General features: G+C 34.8%; 1 protein-coding gene across 1 annotated transcript; it reads left to right on the top strand.

Annotated features, from left to right (window-relative positions):
* The first annotated feature begins 4,308 nt into the window (after positions 1 to 4,308).
* On the top strand, positions 4,309 to 18,785 carry LOC135082504 (multiple C2 and transmembrane domain-containing protein-like). The gene is made up of 14 exons (XM_063977303.1): positions 4,309 to 4,590; positions 5,167 to 5,287; positions 8,472 to 8,584; positions 10,174 to 10,320; positions 10,449 to 10,617; positions 11,523 to 11,704; positions 12,683 to 12,902; positions 13,260 to 13,405; positions 13,883 to 14,031; positions 14,191 to 14,258; positions 17,596 to 17,699; positions 17,878 to 17,987; positions 18,070 to 18,167; positions 18,371 to 18,785. The coding sequence occupies exons 1-14, from the start codon at positions 4,442 to 4,444 to the stop codon at positions 18,455 to 18,457; spliced, it is 1,863 nt and encodes a 620-aa protein (XP_063833373.1). The 5' UTR covers positions 4,309 to 4,441; the 3' UTR covers positions 18,458 to 18,785.
* Positions 18,786 to 21,515: the final 2,730 nt, after the last annotated feature.

Below are 21,515 nucleotides of genomic sequence, written 5' to 3'. Positions count from 1 at the left end.
GTGATGTAATGGGACATAAATCATTTTACACCACACTGAATTGACCACCCGCTAACAAGTGTAAAGTGATACATTTCATGCCATTTCTGTTGATAATTTTTTGTTTCTTCAATTTTAGAAAAAGTTGTAAAACAAACATAAGTAATTACACTACGAGGAATCATTATTTCAGGTTATTTAGGGTAAATCGTCGAAAAAAATTTACTTATATCAATAAACACCAATTTTTTGGTGAGAAAAAAAATGTGTAAACTGATTTAACTAACATAATAGCGATTTAAGTATCCTAATAATTATGTGTAAAGTGATACAAGTGGCGACTGTAAAGGAATAAGGCTAGAATTTGAGACTGAATTCTAATTATTTACTCCTTAAATGTTTATTCTGATCTGAAACTACTATTTTATTAATTATTACACCATATAGCATGAATGATATCGGCCTAAATCACATACATTATCTCCTATTTTAAAGTAAGTATAGCTGAAGCAATTGTGTAGTAAAGACCTGAAACAACAATGGTTTCACATCAACTAATTAGACAGGAGACATAGAAAAGTTTGTTTTCTACAATTACCCTATTAGGAATCAAACCCTGGACCAGAGATGATGATGTCAAGCTATATTGATTGACTTTTGGCTACAGAAGGATAATATAAAAGTAAAGTCATAAAATGCATTTCTTTTCAACAAAGAGACTTTTAAAAAGCCCTTTAACACGTCCTAGTATTACTTGAACCCTACAATTATTTTGGGACATAAATGGGCCAGTGCTGAGAAGAAGCAGCGCAAGAAATTTAGCCACCCTTGTCAGCCTCTTCTTAAATCATAAATAACTTGAAAAAATCGAACTGCCTAAGGCGGGAATCTTCTTAAATCAATAGAGACATGAATTAACAAGACATGTTATACTTGCGAGCTAAGCAGATAAAGTTCAGCAACACATGCCATTTACATAATTATTCACTTTATACATAGTATCCATTCATAAGGACTTTCGTAGTTAGTTTTTCAGGGCAATCGAATATTGCACTTAGCCTCTTGATTAGACCATTGTGCGCTATTTGTAGTTTATCTTCCTATTCCAACCGCTCCAGATCCCCCCCAGGTAGCAGCAGCCTATCTAGGTCGCTACAGGCCTTCTGCAGCGACCCTGGTGATTGGAGAATTTGAGCCTGTTGATTTGCTACGCTTGTGCACTCCTTGTGCACGTGCTGCGGTTTTTCTTCTGCCTCCATGCATCTTCTGCACAGTAGGCTGTCTGTAACAGCTATATTGTGTAGGTGTTTGTTTAACATACCTGTTATTACACTTAGGACCTTGCGGATGTTGTCCCTGTTTAGTCTTATGAGGCTGCGGGAGAACTTTTTCGATATATCCACAACTGCATCTTTTGTTTGCCTGCATCTTTCACAATCTTTCCATTCTGTGTGGTGTTATTTTTCTATTTTTATCTGTGCTTATGGTATCGGCATTATAATTGTTCCGGACCAAATACCGTCGTGTACGATCCCCTTCTGTCCAGTTCATCTGCTGCGTCGTTGCTCAAGGAGTTACTGTGCCCTTTGATCCACTTCAGGAGTGCAGGGTAACGCCATTTGCGTCTGCAATGACTTAGGAGCGCGTCATGGCATTCCAATATAAGTATTATAATGTAGTATATTAAGTTGCTTTGTATTGCTTGCACTATCTGAGATTATTTTTATATTCAGACCTCGGATGTCTATGGTTGCAACCGCCTGTACTGCTCTGATTGCATTCTGCTTGGAAAATTGTATTGTGTTTATCTAGTGATGTCGATATTCTTAGTATATTTAGGTAATTCGAGAAGACACCAGCTCCCGTACCTTTTTGGGTTTTGGAGCCGTCAGTTTATATCCTAACTTCATTGATTCCAGAGCAATCTTGCGTTTCCGCTGTAAGCTGGATATTATATCTCCAGTCGAAGATGTGAACACAGGGAATTCTGTCAATGGGTGCCTCGGTGAGAGGTATTTCTTTTATTAGGGTTTTGTGCCGGATCGTGGAATGTCCTGTCTCCTTGTTTTGCTTCTATATGCCGTTCTTACCTTTAAGTCTTAGAGCGGCTGCTTGCGCTTCCTCCTGAATGAAGAGCTCTAAAGATCTAAGATTCAGAAGGTACTCAAGTGATGTCGATGGAGTGGTTTTCATACAACTAGTGGCCGCTATGCTTACTAGGCGTTGCAGGCTTTGGAGTTTTGATCTTGCTGTGGATAGTTGTGTTCTGTGCCACCACACAAGTGATCCATAATAATAATTATGTGTAAGAGGGCCATATAACCGACGCAACGTGTAGAGCCGAAGTGTTATCTTTGGGTTGAGACCTTATCTACTACCAATGAGTCTCTTGCACTGATGGAATGCTATACAGGCCATTTTTATTTTGTTCTCGACATGACTCACCCAGTTCAATTTGTTGTCAAAGGTTGAGTTTTGTTTATAAATAGTTCTGGTAGTTGAAGCTCTTGTAAATTCGATAATGCACTTATTAGTTATTAAGTACTTTTATTTACAACGTTAGGCACTATGAATTCAATTATATTGTTTTACTAGTACATGTTCACCATTATTTATTAAAACTATTAACTAAAGTTCTTTGATTTATAAACTACGACATTATTTTTTCCTTTAATCTGACGTTTGGGCTAAGTTATATCATTTAACACCAAATAATTAACCAAATTATTAGTTGCGATTTTCAAATGTTTTTGATCTAAGTAACTTATAACATTTTACACATGTCACAAAACTTTTGTGGTTAATGGTATAAGTCTAATTGAATCATTATACACAAAATAAATAATCTTTTGTCTTTTACTTTTTGTGCTATAAATTAAGTTACATTCTTTTTCACCAACCAACAATACTTAGTTTTTTTTGTGTATATTAATATGAGTCATCTTATATTGTTAATCACAAATTCAATCTGAACAACTTCAATCGTGTAAAAAGTAGTAACACGAGTCATACCTCTTGACACAATAAAAAAGTGAAAGAAGCCTCCGGTACACTTTGTTAAAAGTAGACATGTATCAATATACACGAAGGAAAACTCAAAATTGGTTCACAAAGCCTTACTTGTATCATTTGGCACAAAATTATTTTCGTTTCTATACGTCGTAGAAACATACCGATTAGATACAAAAATAGCTAATTTTTCAGAGATTCACATTATGTTATAAAGTCAATTTTGATCTAAGTCGAGTTAGATCCCTTTTCACTGGGGGTACAGAATTTTCCTATACAATGTATTTTGTTTTTGGAATAAATAAATGAATGAATGAATGATATAATTTAAGTACCTACTTACAATCAGTTTGTCTTAAGAAAAACTCTATATGGTCCAGTAATATCAAATACTTATTGAGTCTTTCTGTGACAAACTGAAATTCACGCGGGCATTATGCCGCGGGCAAAAACTATTTGGACGTGGGTAATAAATAAGCATCTATCTATCTATCTATGTCAGCCTTTGGGTTCGCCTTCGAACATAGGCCTCCTCTTCAACCCTCCACCGTTTTCTGTCCCTGGCCACACGCATCCAGTTCACTCCAGCCTGCTGCCGGATATCGTCTGTCCATCGTTTAGGCGGTCTTCCCCTGCCGCGGGTGTTGTTGCGGGGTCTCCACTCCAGGGTCTTTCTGGCCCAGCGATCCTGGTTCATCCGTGCAATGTGTCCCGCCCGCTGTGTCTTCGTGTATGGGATGGAGACCACGACGCTGACAGAAAAGTCTGCTGAGAGACTCCGAGTCGCACAACGAGCAATGGAAAGACAGATGCTTGGCGTCTCCCTACAAGATCACAAAACGAACGAGTGGATCAGAGAAAAGACGAGGATCAGCGACGTGGTGGAAGAGATAGAGAGCCGTAAATGGAGATGGGCGGGACACATTGCACGGATGAATAAATAAGCATAATGTATTAAAAAAAAGCTGCTGATTGCCTTAAAAACTTGATAACGGATTACTTAGTTTATATTTTATTTTGTGGGAAATTAAGACTTGACTTATTATTATTAAGTAACTTATCATGTTTGTTTTGGTCGCACGTTTTGTAAGTAGCTTAACTTAGATACCGCGGGCTAAGGTATCTTAAACTTACATTTTCTTTACCGCAACTCAGTTGGAAATATTTTTGAGGGATCATTGACGAATTACTTACTTAACGTCGCAATAGTACATTAATCTTAGTAATTTAAATAATTTAAAGGATATTGGAAGGTAAAGTCAAGGCACCTATCTGATAACAGGGTCGAGATAGACATTGTTTTTTGTTCAATATCGTTTTAATAACAAGATTGGTGATATACGTCATTTCGTAATAGATAATCGCGAGAAACAAGACTATTGATTGAGAACTAATTAGACGTATGTTTGTAAGCAAGTGTGGTGCATGTTCAGTGGAATAATAGCGAGTGGCAATGGATCCCGAGACTAATAATAACAATGACAGTGTTCCTGAAATGGTTAATAATACAAGTCATAATGGTGATGCCAGACATTTTGACAGAACTTCAATCGCCTCAAGTGATAGTAATGCAACTCCGCTGAGATCCAAAATATCTACACTGTAAGTCTGTTTTTCAATTACTTTAAAAATAATTTATTTTAGTTATAGTAATTCCATGTATGCGTGTTTGTCTTGTTGGTTGTCCTAATAAATAAAAGAAATAAATAAAATAAAATTTAAATTTAATATTACTAGTGTCGATAAAATTGGATATTATACTTGAAATATATTTAAGTAGATAACTTTAGCGTTATCAGTCATTGCTGCTAGTCAAGGAGTTGTTATCAAAACAATAAAACAATGTAACCATAGCTCGCACTGTCAAAAAACTATCAGACCTCATGTACTTACAGCAAAAGCTTTTAATAAACTCTACACGCGCTGAGTTCACAAAATAATACACATTAGTCAATATACCTACATTAAGTAGCCTGACCGTGCCCCCAGATAAAAACATTTTTGATTGTATGATGATTGTTGCTTTATTGTTAAAATTATTCACTAATAAAACAGTATTTGACTGGCTTTATTTTTTTATTATTACTTACTGCGTTTCTGTCCAAATCCTACTAGACCTTTTCTGAACTTATTCTTCAGGAGATACCAAGCTTTCTTGTAATTTTTGTTTTCGTATAGCTTACGACCCCGAAGCAGTAGAAGCAGTAGAAGAACAAGTGACACCTCAGCGCTGGAGTCAGTGTCTGCTTCATCACGCGCGGTTGTTCCTGTTAGGAACATAGATCCCAGTTTGATACAGGTAAGTCGGGAACTTGATATTTATTAGGTAATTTTAAATAAACAAAAACAACTTGAAAAAGTTGATCTGCCTAAGGCGGGAATCGAACCCACGAATCGAAATTTGTAATCGTTAAGAATAACGATTCATTAGGTACCTGTCTTATGCCCGTTTTCACCATCATTTCCTAATTTGTAAGTGACCTCTATGAAAGCAAAACTCGTGTTACCGCATTATGCCCGTTTTCACCATCATTCCCTAATTTTTAAGTGACACATAACAGGATTTTTTTCATAGGGGACACTTAAAAATTAGGGATTAATGGTGAAAACGGGCATTATTTACTTTTATGGGCGTCCCCCTTCTGGCCCAGATTGGGGCAAGACAATTTTTTAGGTCAAATAACTTTGACAGTTCCTTCAGCCCCCCCTTATACAGGGTGTCCCGTAATGTAACGTCAAGCCGGAACTGGGTGTTGAGGCAAGTTGTGTTGGTTATCAGAAAAATATAAAAAAAAATCTATGTGGCATATTTTAAAAATAATAGGCATTTAAAAAAAATCAAAAAATTCTACTCCAGATGACGGTCCTTTTGCTCGTGTTGCCCCATATCTTCACTTTTTCCAAATTTTTTTTTTGTTATGTAACCCTGAATAATGCTTCTCTATATTGTTATCAAAATTACAAAACCAGCTGCTCCAACTTGGATGAAAAAAATACATTATTCCCAAAAAAAATATCAAAACAAAAATTTTGCTTAGTTTAAACTGACTGTACTGAAAAAAAATTGTACTACGCGAGTGTGGCAAGTGACGTCATAATTTGGCTCATTTAGTAAGGATTCCAAAATGGTATAACACTTTGTAAAATCTTGCTGTAATTGTCGACAATTTTTGTTTATTGGAAATAATCCCGTTTTTAACTTAATCTACCTTGGTTAAAAATATTATTCTAATGTGCCCAAAATTCAAGTTTCTGGCTTAAGTGAGGTGGAGAAGCCATTTTAAAAGGTATGAGCGGGACGGAGAGGGCCATCTTACCAAGCAGGGATGTTATGGATATCCGTAACCGTAACCGAAACTATCGGATATCCGAAATAAAAAAATGTCCATAACCGTAACCGAAACTGATTCAAAAGTTACGGATAGTTTCGGATAAAGGCCAAACTGCAAAACTCTATGAAATCTGCATTATACACGCCGCAGCTGCAATGCCGCGCTGCCGATTTCATAGTTTTGCAGTTTGCGGTTGCAGTTTGCGGTCTGCGGCCCGTCTTGGAATTGTACCTTAAATCTTAATATTTGTTACCAACTTGTCTGGCATTCGCTGGCACCATCTAATATGCCAGCCTGTTTTACCTTTATCATACACTAGCTTTCTGCCCGCGGCTTCGCGCGCGTGGACTACATTATCTACATATTTTACGGAACCCTATTTTTTTCCAAAATAAAATTTAGCCTATGTTACTCGTGGATAATGTAGCTTTCAAATGGTGAAAGAATTTTTAAAAACGGTCCAGTAGTTTTTGAGCCTATTCATTACAACCAAACAAACAAACAAAGTTTTCCTCTTTATAATATTAAGTGTAGATAGGTGTCGTCTTAGTTGGTACATAAAGTAGCTATGTGGGTCACGCTCACGCAGCATCTTGCTATTTGTATTATACCTACATTTTTGAAATTCTAATAATTCCGTAACCGAAATTATCCGAGACTTTCGGATAATCTGAAATGATTTCATATCCGTGACCGTAACCGAAACCGGTATAATATTATTCTAATATCCGTAACCGTATCCATAACCGAAACTTCATATCCTTATTATCCCTGTTACCAAGTACAAGTGCAGGCAGAGCAGGTAGTAAAGGCGCGCGCGCACGGGTGACTTTTGTCACAGTATGTCAACTACTAATTACTGTCATGGTGACAAAAGTTTCTGTGACTGACTGTACGGTAGTCAGTCAGTTTGGGCACATTAGAATAATAATTTTTAACCAAGGTAGATAAAGTTAAAATCGGGACTATTTCCAAAAAAACAAAAATTGTCGACAATTACAGCAAAAATTTACCAAGTGTTATACCATTTTGGAATCCTTACTAAATGAGCCAAATTATGACGTCACTTGCCACACTCGCGTAGTACATTTTTTTTTCAGTACAGTCAGTTTAAACTAGGCAAAATTTTTATTTTGAAATTTTTTTTGGGAATAATGTATTTTTTTCATCCAAGCTGGAGCAGCTGGTTTTGTAATTTTGATAACAATATAGAGAAGCATTATTCAGGGTTACATAACAAAAAAAAAATTTGGAAAAAGTGAAGATATGGGGCAACACGAGCAAAAGGACCGTCACCTGGAGTAGAATTTTTTGATTTTTTTTAAATGCCTATTATTTTTAAAATATGCCACATAGATTTTTTTTTATATTTTTCTGATAACCAGCACAACTTGCCTCAACACCCAGTTCCGGCTTGACGTTACATTACGGGACACCCTGTATGTTATTACGTCTTCCATGTAGACCGTTTAGACTTTAGGACAGACTTTACTTCATAAGAAGGTTAAATTACGTTCAATGCTTTATTATCTTTGTTGTTTACTCGTAAGTCTTAATGCCGCGCTGGTCAAGTGGGATACAAATCACGAACATCCAATGTGTCATTGCAACAACATTGCAAATGTTACTAAGCGGATTTACGTCTCTTAAGTGTGCAAGTGGCCACTTTTGATGCTTTTTCAGTTCACTTATATTATGATTTTCTAGACGATGTCTACTGTCAGCTAAAACATCGACTTCTTAAAAAGTTCGCAAACCGAATCAACCGAAAACGTATCAAAAACTGATTAAAAACTCATTAAAACTCATTTATTTCTGTAAATAGGCTTAAAAAAAGGACTTTTACACAACTTCATATCAAATCATATTAAGTTCCTTTCATGAAAATTTATGCTTACTGAAATACCGCAAGCAAGGGCACTAAGCAATCTAATTTCAGTTCAAGCTTGAGTACATATGCACGCTTTAAAGATTTCGTATAGAGATAGTAGATAAGTAAAGTTATTAATTTCAAAATAATCTGTAAATTAGTTCCGGCTTCAGTATGATTCAACTAAATACTTAGTTGTTGTGGGGTCACCTCGTTACTCGTAATAACGTAATAAGTAAATAATATTTGGTTTATTACACAATATCTCTTTACTTTTGCAGAAAACACAACCAAAAGGATGGCATACAATAGTTAACATAGTCCTCGTGGAGGCCAAAGGTCTACCGGATCCACCAGATGACAGGAGTTCACATAATCTGTACTGTAAATTTCGGTAAGAAAGCAAAACATATTACTAACTACTTTGTAGAGCTTAAAACTTCTTGGTAATTTCTAAAAAACTAATATTGATATCAATAATTACAAAAGTGGAAGTTTAATAAAATAAGTAAAAAAATCGAAACCTATTTATTTGAATACTAGCGGCCGCCCGCGACTTCGTACGCGTGGATTTTTACCCCCTTCATCTAGGTATCTTACGCGGTTTAGATTTTTTCACACAAATGTTTTTTCCTGCTAACTCCCGTTCCCGTGGGAATTTTGCAATATCCTGTTGTAACTAAGCTTTAAGTTTGCATGCCTGCATGCAAGATACCTGCATGCCATCAAGCGTCTAACTTAAGCGGTTTAGATTTTTCATACAAAAGGATTTTCCCGCTGATTCCCGTTCCCGTGGGATACTCCTTAGTATACTATAACCTGCCCAGGAGTATGAAGAATAATTGTACCAAGTTTCGTCAAAATCCGTCGAGTAGTTTTTGTTTCTATAAGGAACATACAGACAGACAGACAAAAATTTTGCTGATTGCATTTTTGGCATCAGTATCGATCACTAATCACCCCCTGATAGTTATTTTGAAAATACATACATGTATATTTCATGTACAGAATTGACCTTTCTGCAGATTTATTATAAGTACTAGCGGCCGCCCGCGACTTCGTACGCGTGGATCTCGTTTTACCCCCTTCATCTATCTTACGCGGTTTAGATTTTTTCATACAAATGTTTTTTCCCGTTAACTCCCGTGCCCGTGGGAATTTTGCAATATCTTGTTGTAACTAAGCTTTAAGTTTACTAAGGTACCTGCATAGATTTTTCATACAAAAGGATTTTCCCGCTAATTCCCGATCCCGTGGGAATTCCTAAGTATACTATAACCTTCCCAGGAGTATGAAAAATTACCAAGTTTCGTTAAAATCCCTCGAGTAGTTTTTGTTTCTATAAGCAACATACAGACAGACAGACAGACAGACTACAGACAGACAGACAGACAAAAATTTTACTGATTGCATTTTTGGCATCAGTATCGATCACTAATCACCCCCTGATAGTTATTTTGAAAATATATTTCATGTACAGAATTGACCTCTCTACAGATTTATTATAAGTATAGATTTGGTCCCCTATTCAGTCAAAGCTCCGTGAATCTGCTTTAGATTTAATTATAACAAGGTGACTACTAATAAGGCAGGTCTATAATTGAATTTAAATGATAAAAGATTACATGCTGTTATCCTTTAGTTTATCAAAACATATGGAAGATAGAACGACTTTGAAACCGTTGCCACGTGAGTGTAACGCAATAGGATCTTCTTATCGACTCTACAAAACACCTATTGATTACCCACTGTCCGTCATGATTAATTTATTAACATAATTCCGTAAGCCTTTAATCTGGGACAATAGGTACTAAGTTAGTTTTTTATTGTACTCGTAAATGACATATAAATTATTTTGAATTCATTGTTTATTTGTAAATAAGACAAATCACCTAGGAATTTAGATTTTCAGAGTATTTCCATCGAAATCTAATCCATTGTGTAGACACATAATATTGACAATTTTTTTTCAAAATAAATTAGGCTGGGTTCAGAATCGCACAAATCCAAGGGAGTACCAAATACAGCCCAACCGGAATGGCGGGAAAGATTCGACTTGCATCTCTACAAAGACCACTTGCTGAAGCTCTCGCTGTGGGACAAAGGGAAACAGAAAAACTTTATGGGAAGGTTTGTTTTAATTTCAGATTGTTGTTACGTTTGTTCTTATAAAAAATCCAACACACCTGTATTTTATCTACTTAGATAAATTTTAAAGAAGTATCCACATACTTTATGGTTATATTTTTGGTTGACAGTTCCGTCTTGGACTTGGCTGAGTTAGAAAAGGAGCGGACCCATGAGATCTGGCAAGAGCTGGATGACGGTTTCGGAACAGTTCACTTTTCCATCACCTTGTGCAAAGTGCGAAACAACGTTAATACTTTCAACGGTCAGCTGGCTGAGGGTGTGGTTAAAGCTAAAAATGTTCGTATTTGAGTTTTACCTTTTTACGCAAATGCCTTACGAATAAGTGCCACTAGCGGAAATCGGAATGTTTGATTAAATAGATAGTTTTGTGCCCTTGACTCTACATTTCTAGATTGTTTCTTACCATATACAGGGTGGAAACGATAAGTGATCTCATCCGATTATTTCTAAACTATACAAGATATCGAAAAACTGGTTACTGATCCTGAAAGTGCTTCACGAGCTCTATCCAACGGTACCAATAATAGGTTACAGAATTAACTGGATCTATCCGAAAATTAATTGTTTTCAGCTTCCATACATTTAGTAAAACAACATAATATTAAAAACTATACAAGATATTCAAAAACTGGTTATTAATCCTGAAAGTGCTTCACGAGCTCTATCCAACGATACCAATAATAGGTTACAAAATTAACTGGATCCATCCTAAAATTCAATGTTTCCAGCTTCCATACATTTAGTACAGCCACAGTCATGGCACTCATGTCTTGATAATATTATAGCAAGTAAAGCCTAAAACCAATGTTTTCCATGAATAATTTTAAATAAGAATGCAATTTACGAGTTCATTTTAAGTGTTTATTGTTTAATAAAAAAAATTAATACTTCTAATTTTGTTTGACTGGCATATATTTAGTATGGAGGCTGAAAACATTTAATTTTCGGATAGATCCAGTTTATTATGTAACCTATTATTTGTACCGTTTGAAAGAGCTCGTGAAGCACTTTCAGAATCAGTAATCAGTTTTTCGATATCTTGTATAGTTTAGAAATAATAGAGTGAGATCACTTAACGTTTCCACCCTGTATAAGATTCTAGATACACAAGAATAATCGCCAGCAAATCACTTCTATTTTCATGTAATTAATCAGGAATTTCCTAACTACTTCCTTTTCAGGCCATTAACACTTTGAAAAGCGATTGGAAGCTAGTGGGCCAGCTATACGTGAAAGTGACGGGTGCTAAAGGGTTAAGTGGAAAACCCAACGCATACTGCACACTGGAGGTAGACAACGAACGGGTACAAACCCACAGCTGCCGCGCCAGCTCCGAACCTACTTGGGACAAAAGTTATGTGTTGTAAGTCGTACTTAGTTGTATTGTATGTATTTAAGCCCTGGGAATATGACTTTGTTTGTCAGCGTTCTGTGTTTGTATTATGATTTCATCACGCAATTTCATTAAATTAATACAAAATCATTCTAAACCATGCATTTGAAATGCGGGACTATTTCACCATGTATCGAAATGTTTTAAGCGAATGTCTAGGGGCAAAAATTATCTTTGGGATATATCATATCGTCATCATCATCATTTCAGCCTTTGGCAGTAGTCTGCAGGTCCACCAAGGAGCGCCACAAAGCACGATCTTCCGCTTTTTTCATCCAGCTACAGTCAGCTACCTTCTTTTAGAAGGTTCATTGAACACAGGACGTCTATCGTATGTGTGATACCTACTCGTAAATGCATGTTTTAAGCTTTTGAGAAAATGATTGGAAAATAAATAATTTAAATTAAATATTAAAACTTAACTAAATAAACAGTTGTTAAAACACGAATGTATCTTTTCTTATCCAGTGAGTCAAGGTTGACAAAAATATGGATGGAAAATAACATATTCCATATTCACGTGCATATAAATAACATCACGTGTTTATAATGGTAATGTTTATGAAAGTAAATTAATAGACCATTTAGTAACATATAATATTGGCAATATTGATTGCTCATTCTTGTTAAACGATTGGTTATTTCTCCTATCTACCGCTACTCGTATGTCTAAATGCGGACTTGACGTAAGTACGTTATCACTTAGTCCAAAGTTTAAATACTAGGATTTCCTTGTTAACCCAGCCTAGTTTGATAATAATTACATCGATTTATAAGGAGAAGTATTTAAACTGTGCAGGACTCTATAAACGTCAATTAAGAGACTCCACACATTGCGTAACTTCTGTTTTTGTTTTGAATTATTCCACGTCAACACTGCATGCTTATCTTCCCGACACATAGGTACCTATGCCAATGTTTTTAAGCGATAAATGTGTTAACTTTTAGCAACGTCTACGACGTAACATCAACTTTAGACTTAAGGATCTACGACAGTTCCATCGTGGCTGCGTTACGCACCGACACCTTAGGAAGGCTGTCTCTACCTCTACTGAGGATCAGTAACGGAGAGTCGCGATGGTACGCCCTGAAGTCACGGAACATGAGGGACGGTGCCAAAGGCAACTGCCCAAGAGTCCAATTGGAAATGACTATGTTTTGGAATCCGGTTAGTCACTATCTTATCCATAGATCTCAATTCAATCATTATTAGATTATTATTGGTACCTAATCGCAAGATGCAACACAATTTTGCGATAGGTTTATTTTGTTGATTATTTGATAAAAATCAACCAAGTAATATATTATTTTATTTGGAAAACATACCTACAGTGAAACAATAACAGACAAATAACAACTGCGACACTATCACCATACAGTTGTAAAAATGTTGTTGAAACTTGAATTTATTGAGTTGAGGAGTTTCTGCTGTTATTGTCCCATGTTAGTCCAACTCTACCACAAATGTATTGAAACAACTACTTATTTTTTTACCTATATCTACAAATTAATGTGAATATTCCAGGTGAAAGCAACAGTAAGATTGTTCCGCCCAAAAGAAGTGAAACACATCAAAAAGCCCCCAAAGTTCGACGTGGCTCTCGTATACAGCAACATGGAGTTCGTGAGGGATACATTTACATTCCTTCATTATTTTAACGAGCAATACAAGTAATATTCTATTTTATTATTATTGGTAAATATGTGTCTTAATTATGAAAAGAGGGTGACAAAGGTGACTGAGTTTCTTCCGCCACTTCTTCTCAGCACCAGCCCTTAAGTTGTCCCGAAGTGGTGGTAGGGCAAGTTATTTGGGTGGGACGTATAAGCGCCCTGGAAAGGACCAAAGTACTGAATAAAAGCTTTGAATTTGACATTATTTAACTTCATTTTATACCGCAATAGTTTTGTACTTTTTATACATTCTCGGAGACAAACATTCTCTATGCATTTAGTTGTTAGGTACTTTATTGATGGTAAAAACATACCTACTAATTACGTTCAACTTGCTAAATATCGTATTTTCTCTGCTGGAGTGATTAATGCAATCCATTGGCATTTCGATAATGTTATTAAGGCACGATAAGATAACACAACAACGGCTAATGACACTGCTGTTTCCAACTATGTATGAAAATTCATTTTCAGGAATCTGTTCGAATGGGAAAACCAGGAGTTGTGCTTTGTAACCCTAGTAGGGTGGCTCTTGTTCTGGCTCAACTTTAGTCTGTGGGCTACACCATTATTGCTGCTGCTGCCTTTCTTCTACTTCTATATTACACAGTCTTGCAATCAACGTAAGTTTGCACTTATTTTGTCAATTTTAATGTTGATCATAGAGGGCTCTACCATTTGTCTTTTTCTTCGAAAATGAAATAAGTTGTAGATTCTTGAATGTTATTTTAAGACTTTATGAAGTACTTAATTACATAGTAGCATCTTATTTTTTATTTCAGAAGACAGATCAAGTCCGCGAAATTCTAGTTCTGGAGATGAGAGCCCTGAACCAAATGAACACGAAAAGGTATTTTGTTTTTAATTCGTACTGATTTCTCAATTTTTTATAATCTAGTTATCTACGTTAATTTGGTCACGGCTGATGTTAATTTGATATTAAGGCGATTAGTGTCCTCAATCCGCGCCAAATGGGCATTTTGTAAAGCCTACTCCTCTTTTACTGCTGGACAGAAATAGTTGAAAAAAATATATGTTATACAACAGTTCAAGGACTACATTTGTGACGTTTGAATTTTCGCTACGTCTCTTTGTTTTGGATTAAAAAAATAAATACGGGACATCGATTTTTTACTTAAATATGTTAATTTAAAAGATTTTTGCACGAATAGATTGGGAATTCTTTAATCTTTAAATGACACGTTGCGTTTTTCAATCGAACATTACTTTCATTCATAAATTTTACTTTTGATAAATTCCGAACGTTTTGCTGTTGAGGGGGCCTTCGCGGGGTGCGGGCGGCAGTCGGCCGCTGGCCTTCAGACGGGGAGGTTGTGTCACTCGCTACAAACTGACATTAGCGATCAAAATGAATTTTTTCTTTGGCTAAGTTGCACCACCTGACGTGACCTAACTTTGACCGTAGCTTTGGCGATAACCGGTGTTTTTTGTATGAAGTTAGACAGACTTTTGACGCTTGTCAAAGTTGAAGTAAGATGGTGCAACCCAGCTTTTGTTCGACAATAGATTTTATGTCAGAATTGTTCATAGAGTACGTGCAGTCAGACAATACAATTGAATTATGACGCGCTCAGACGCTATTTTCTACCTGAATAGAATCTATTAGTGTAAAAAAACTATAATTGACTCCAAAACAACTGCACTAGATAAATACAAGTAGAAAAATTATTACGTTATTTATTTACTAGGCCTTTGCAATCAGTATCCAAATTAGGAGCTAGTCAGAATCTGTAACTTAATCGATTTACGTGAAGAAAACAATTTATATTTTTCATACTTATTAGAATTAGATTTTAAATATGTTTCTTCGCGAAAATACCACAATTAAAAATAACACCTGTAACGCCCCTGGGTCTGCGGGTGTCTATGGGTGACGGTAATCATTTACCAACAGGTGATCCGTTTGCTCGTTTGCCTCCTGTCACATTAAAAAAAATTAAGATAAAGTGGTATTGAATTGTTCTATAGAGCTTATTAAAAATTTGGATACTGATTACAAAATTAGCCATTTTCGGAGTCGGTGTCGGTGTCCTACCTTTTGGTGATTCGTTTTGGAGTTGGTTTTAATTTTTAGTGAAATTAATCTATTTCATGCCTTTTGTAGACTATAGTTACCCAGTAGACCTTGTTGTTGCCACTGAAGGTGCATAGGTACTCAGTATTGATACCATATTTTTCATGTTAAGTGCAAATAAACTTCCCTAAATTACCAAACCATGAAACGTACCTATATTATTAAAAAGTTTCGCAGATAAAAACTAAAATCCTCTTATAAGGTGATGAATTTTAGGAGCATGTCATGAAACCAAAATTATTAGCATAAAAGAGCTTGTTTTAAAAAAAATCTTTTTATTTATGATGGGGAATTTACTGCGGCGTAGTAGCAGAGATTTTCCGTTTGTAGATCGTAATAATTTCGAAGAATAGGGATGTTTCGTGGATAAAGCAAGAAAGTTACAAGAGTTTGAATAAGACCGTCGGTGAACTTACCAAAAAAAAACTCTAAATGTATTTTTCACTTTTTTAAACTTATGAAAATTTAAAGAGATGAAGCGCACCAAAGTTCAGAAGATGAGGCACATGACGTCAAGGCATGCTTAAAAATGTGGCGATTTGTGTCGTCACGCGGAATTTCATCGCATCATTATCTTCGTAATTACTTGTTTAATTGAAAAATAAAAATATCCTGTGTCCAATATTTTTTGATAATGTAAAATTGACGGACTAAAAGTCTTTTTTAAAGAAACTAGCCTATTCCTATGGCCACATTCCAGCTCCATCATCAGACCCTGCAGTTTCCCTTAGAGAATTGAAGACTCATGATTTTCAAAGTAGCGTACCTACTTACATAACATTAGGTACTTGCTTATACAGGGTGTCCCAAAAACAATGGATAACCCTTCAACCATCGATAGGCCTCGCCATGGTCTCCCTAACGTCCAATTTTGACCCCAGTAAAAATATCACCGTTTTCAAGATTTTTAAGTTTTTGTGCATTTTTAGAAAATTGTAATGAAATTATTTAGGTATAATAATAAATAAATACAAATCAAACGAGCCTAAACTCGATGGAATCGTTTATTCCCGGAGTTGCTATGGGGCCACTGGCATTCCAGCTCTACCATCAGATCAGCTCCATGTCATCACAATATTGCATTGTCACCCGAATTACATGTATATCCGAAATTTGAACTCAATCAATTGATGAAGGATTTCTAATAAAAAGACAAATACATTTTCAGTTTATTCTTCATAAGTGATAGACAAAAGCAGAAACATTTGCTTTTTTAGGCCATAGACAATACTAGGTAGGTACTAATGCGTTCCAATAGGGATGATGACTGGGTAATGAAATCGAAATTCTATTTAGTCCGTCAGACAGATAATTAGAAAATATTAGACTCATATTTTTTATTTTTTTCCATAATCGAATAATTACAGTATTATATTGAGTTGAAATGTCGCGTGACGTCACATTTGAGTAAAAATTCTACTCAAGCGTGGCGTATCGCGCCATTTCAACTCGATGTAGCACTGTTATTATTTAATTGTGAAAGAAAATAAAAAATATGAGTCTAATATTTTCTAATTATCTGTCTGGCGGACAAATAATTGAAATTTTGTCATCTAGCCTAGTTGTCGTCAGGAAGTTGGTCTAACTAATTCAGCTTGCAACTAATTCAGCTTGCAAGATTCCACCCGAACAAACATTTATGTAATTACCTACATACATCATAAATTGCAAGCTAAATAAAAGCTTGTAATAAAGTCGGGTTTGTTCAAATTTCGAGAACGACTGAACCGACAAAAGCATTAGAAAATTTACGAAAAATAAAATAAAATTTTATCCCGTACAAAATGTTCATGGATTTTGTTATTTTTATTAAATACCTTTACGCCTGAGTTAAATGACACCGACATCAAGGTTCATCAATTTAAGTTTAAAATAATAGGCAGTAATGTATGAAGAAAGAGCTTCTATTCTGTATCTACCTATGCCCGTGTATTTTTGATCGGTGTCAAATCGGAGTTTTTGGTGCGGGGTACGCGGGTGTTGCTCGCGGCGTGAAGGTCAAACGCCCAAGGTCATTGAGGACTCTAATCGCCTTAAGCTCGAGGTCTTACATTGATAGACTGATAAAAAATTGTTTTTTTAATTTTTTCAGACTGAGAAGGGCCTGACCAGCAAGATATCAGGCCTGCCAGAGATGACTCTGACCATCACTGGCGGGGTTGAGTATTCAGTTTCCTTGGCCGAAAGACTTTATAAGTAAGTAAAGGTTTACTTGATTCATTACATTACTGATAGCTGTGTATAGGCACTTTTAAACAGCGACGAATTTTCAATGCCTACGGAAATATGCCTAAATGGAAATCTTTTTCACTAACTTTTACGTAGCTTTTAATGTAAACAAATTAAAAATGACTGTTGTTTTGTTTATTTACAGTTTGACCAGCTTCAAAGTGCCTTTCTTAAGCTTTTTAACAATGATGTTCCTGATGATGTCGGCATTTGCTTTCTACTTTATTCCGGTCAACTACATGATGATGGCATTTGGTAAGCAATTATTTTTTTAAATGAGCTAATGACTTTCTTAACTAAGTTTTTGGTAATAGATATCAAAATTGAATGTTTTCAGGTTTATTTAAATACTCGAGAAGATACATCAACCCAGAGTGGAGACAAAACAATGATCTACTCGATTTTCTATCAAGAGTTCCTGACAACGAAATTTTGGTAAGTTTTCTGTTAAAGTTCCTATTTTCAAAGCTCTCTCTGTACTGAAAATACTTAGGCTGGATTGCACCATTTTACTTTGACAGTAACTTTATCATCTACTGTTATTTTTTGTATGTATATTGACAGATTTTTGACGTTTGTTCAAGTCAAACTAAGATGGTGTAACTTATGAGTAGTTAATTGCTGAAATATTTTTACAGAAAAATTGGAAGGAGTTGAATGTGCCAGAACCCAGTGTGAAGAGGCAGGCGACATATAAAAGACGAGTATCTGATAGTTCATCGTGATATTATTATTATTATGTAAATTATTTTTAGTTGATAGTTAACTACCAAAGGGAAGTGTTAGTTTGCACTTAACCCGTCGATTGATTTTAGTACATAGACGTAGGTATACTTATTTATACAGAGAAAGATATCTGGCAAATAAAAGTAGACCCTAAATTTGTTCAGGTAGAACCCATCTCTGGTGGCTCTACTACGAATCATTCGACGAATTCGACCAGTAAATTAATGAATCATTATATTATAATTGGGGTATTTAGCTTTACCTTGTAAGAATTTAATAGTCCAGTTCAAAGAGTTAAAATGGCGCCGAATGGCGGTTATGCTATCAGGGTATTTCTCATCGCCACGGTTCTCATCGTCACCTTCGTGGCAAATTTTATTTCTAACTTATTTCAACTTTTTGTAAACAAAAATTGTAGCGCTTGATGTGAAGATTGTATTCTCAGTAAATCAGTCAAATAGTGAGTCTCGTTTGGAAGCTTTAACGTTTTTAATTTTTTGATGCCACGAAAGTGATTCTGTACTTCACAGCAATAATTTTTTCAAACTTTATTACTGTAAATGACTCTTAAGTGTTTATAAAACATATATTTTGTCTTATTTTCATAGATAAATAGCAATAACATAATATAAATAGGTACCTACTTAAATACAAGATAAAATTTTACCGATTACGTCACCTATTAAGTTACAAGATTCTACGCAATTGGTTTTAAGGGTGATACTGGTGGCATTCTGAAATGCTAAAGAAGCAAAAAACGGATTATCAGTACCTCAATAAAAAGAACTCTTAACTGATTATATCAGTCCCTCAACAATTTTTTTTTTATTTAGGCCAGAGGGCCTCGTATTTTTGTTGTACAACTTTTAACTCAAACTTCAGATTAAATTTATCTTACCAACAGATACACAGTCACATATACAGATAACAAAAATACCCTTATTTATTTATTGATGTACTGATCTCTACTTACTTACCACGTATAATTTATTAGTTATTAAAATATTGTAAAAACATAAAGGCATGTATTTAAATGATCTTTTTAAATTAGCTAAAACGGCAAATAAAAAAATCTAAATGGTCATCTATTTTAATGATTGATCCTCTTTCTTTGAGACATAAAATAAATGAAATCGATCGATATTTTAACCTCTTTTGAACTAGGCAAAAAATTTTTGAGATGTAAAAATTATATCTGATCGTTACTTGTTGGTCTTCAAAAATAAGAGAAATGAGCACCAAATATTCAATATTGTGATACTTTTTTTAAATAATTTGTTTTGTATAAATTATTTTTTGTCTATATCAAATAATCTTCAAAATAATTATGTCATGGTACTTATTTTTATTAAATTGTCGTCAAAGGATGGAAACTATTTAAAGGCACTTGATGTTCAAAGACTTATTTTTTATTAAAAAAGCATACTTAACACGTTCACACTGCGTTCGTTATCGGGTTGAATTGACCTTAGGTGCTGCATGCGTTGGTGCGGGATGGATATATTCGGTCTTTTCAGTAGTACGAAAGATAAATATTGTTTTGCAATTGTTTCGTCAACACAGTAAATAAATAAATAAATAAATAAATAAATAAATCTTTGGACAATTTCACACAGCGCCAGCTAGCCCCAAAGTAAGCAACTCAATGCTTGTGTTATGGGTGCTAGCTTAACGGATATACTACTTATATACTTTTTTTTTAATTAAATACATACATATTATACATATTTACACCCAGACCCGTCACAGAAATTAAAATTCATCATTTCAATTTCTTAAATACTTGAAAAAAAAAAACTTATCAGGTCATTACGACCCGATGTCGCACTAAAAGTAAAAAAATATCGTTTAGTGCTTTTATCGGGTCTAATCGACCCGTTGACAGATGACTATGGTCACTGATCACGGTCGAGATCGGTATACTAAGAGAAAATCAACCTTGCGATTTGAAAAAAAAATAAAGAGGTAAAAATTATGGTGTCATGTTCAGGGATGTCAGAAGTTATACAATTATTTTACATAGCGCCTCTAGTCCCAAACTAAGCCGCAAAGCCCTTGGCCAACTCAGTAAACGACCAATGACGGACGATTGTCACTCAACAAAGTATCGAGTAAATTAAAAGATATTTTTTAATTAAAAATATTAACCAATAATATTTTTAGTTAGATCAAATATATTTTAAAGTTAAGTTATACTTAGACCGAAATGTATTTATTAGGTGATCAATATTAAAAGGCAATCTTGATATAAAAATCATCAAATTAACAAAATTAAAGATCAATAACTAAAAAAGAGGATCAAATATTATTTTTGTTTACTAAATATTAAAAGAGTATGTTAAACATAAATATTATGTTACCTTAAATGAAGATCATTCATAATTTATCCGTAGATCAACTAATATAGACCCAATAATTAATATAAAGATAAAATATAATAAAACACATCATTTATTTTTAAAAGTGCACATACAAAAAAAATCAATTAGTTTTTAGAGGATCAAATAATATTGTCCCAAACATAAACACCAGTCACTATTATTTTAAAATAAACCAAAGCAAGAAATCACTTTCGTGGCCTAAAATCACCTTCGTGTATAAAACACCACGAAGGTGATGCCACGAAGGAGACGAAAATTTTAGTTTTTTATGAATTATCCTTAAATTTGAATTTAACGGTTCAAGTCGAATACTACACAAATAAGTCTAACATATTGTTAAGTTTTCAATGGCAAAGTTTCAATTAAATTGTTTAAATTTTAGAGGTAGAAAATATTGTTCAAGCAAGCGACGGTATGTCTATGGATAATCACAAAAAGTTACGTATTTTGTTCCCGAAGCGACGATCGACCTATCTCACCTCCCCAATGGCCGGAGCGCGACTAACGTTAACCGAATAGAACACTGTGATTGGTTGCTGGTGTTCAGTTTAACGGCAATCTTATATTATTACTCAAAATTTTAGGTACCTAAAATCGTGTGACCAACGTATTTCGCTTCCTCAATTCAAAACAATTATAAGAAGATATTTTTTTGACTATTGTGTGGAAAGTATAT

Source organism: Ostrinia nubilalis, chromosome 2, assembly GCF_963855985.1.
Source record: "Ostrinia nubilalis chromosome 2, ilOstNubi1.1, whole genome shotgun sequence".
Classification (NCBI taxonomy): Eukaryota; Metazoa; Arthropoda; class Insecta; order Lepidoptera; family Crambidae; genus Ostrinia; species Ostrinia nubilalis.
Note: the sequence above shows the minus strand (reverse complement) of the source record. Positions and strands in the feature narration are given on the sequence as shown.

Bases quoted from the DNA above. Each gene is read 5' to 3' on its own strand.
- LOC135082504 (XM_063977303.1), top strand. From the start codon at position 4,442: ATGGATCCCGAGACTAATAATAACAATGACAGTGTTCCTGAAATGGTT. The intron at 10,321-10,448 runs GTTTGTTTTAAT...TTTGGTTGACAG, and splicing joins CAGAAAAACTTTATGGGAAG to TTCCGTCTTGGACTTGGCTG. The intron at 11,705-12,682 runs GTAAGTCGTACT...GTTAACTTTTAG, and splicing joins TGGGACAAAAGTTATGTGTT to CAACGTCTACGACGTAACAT.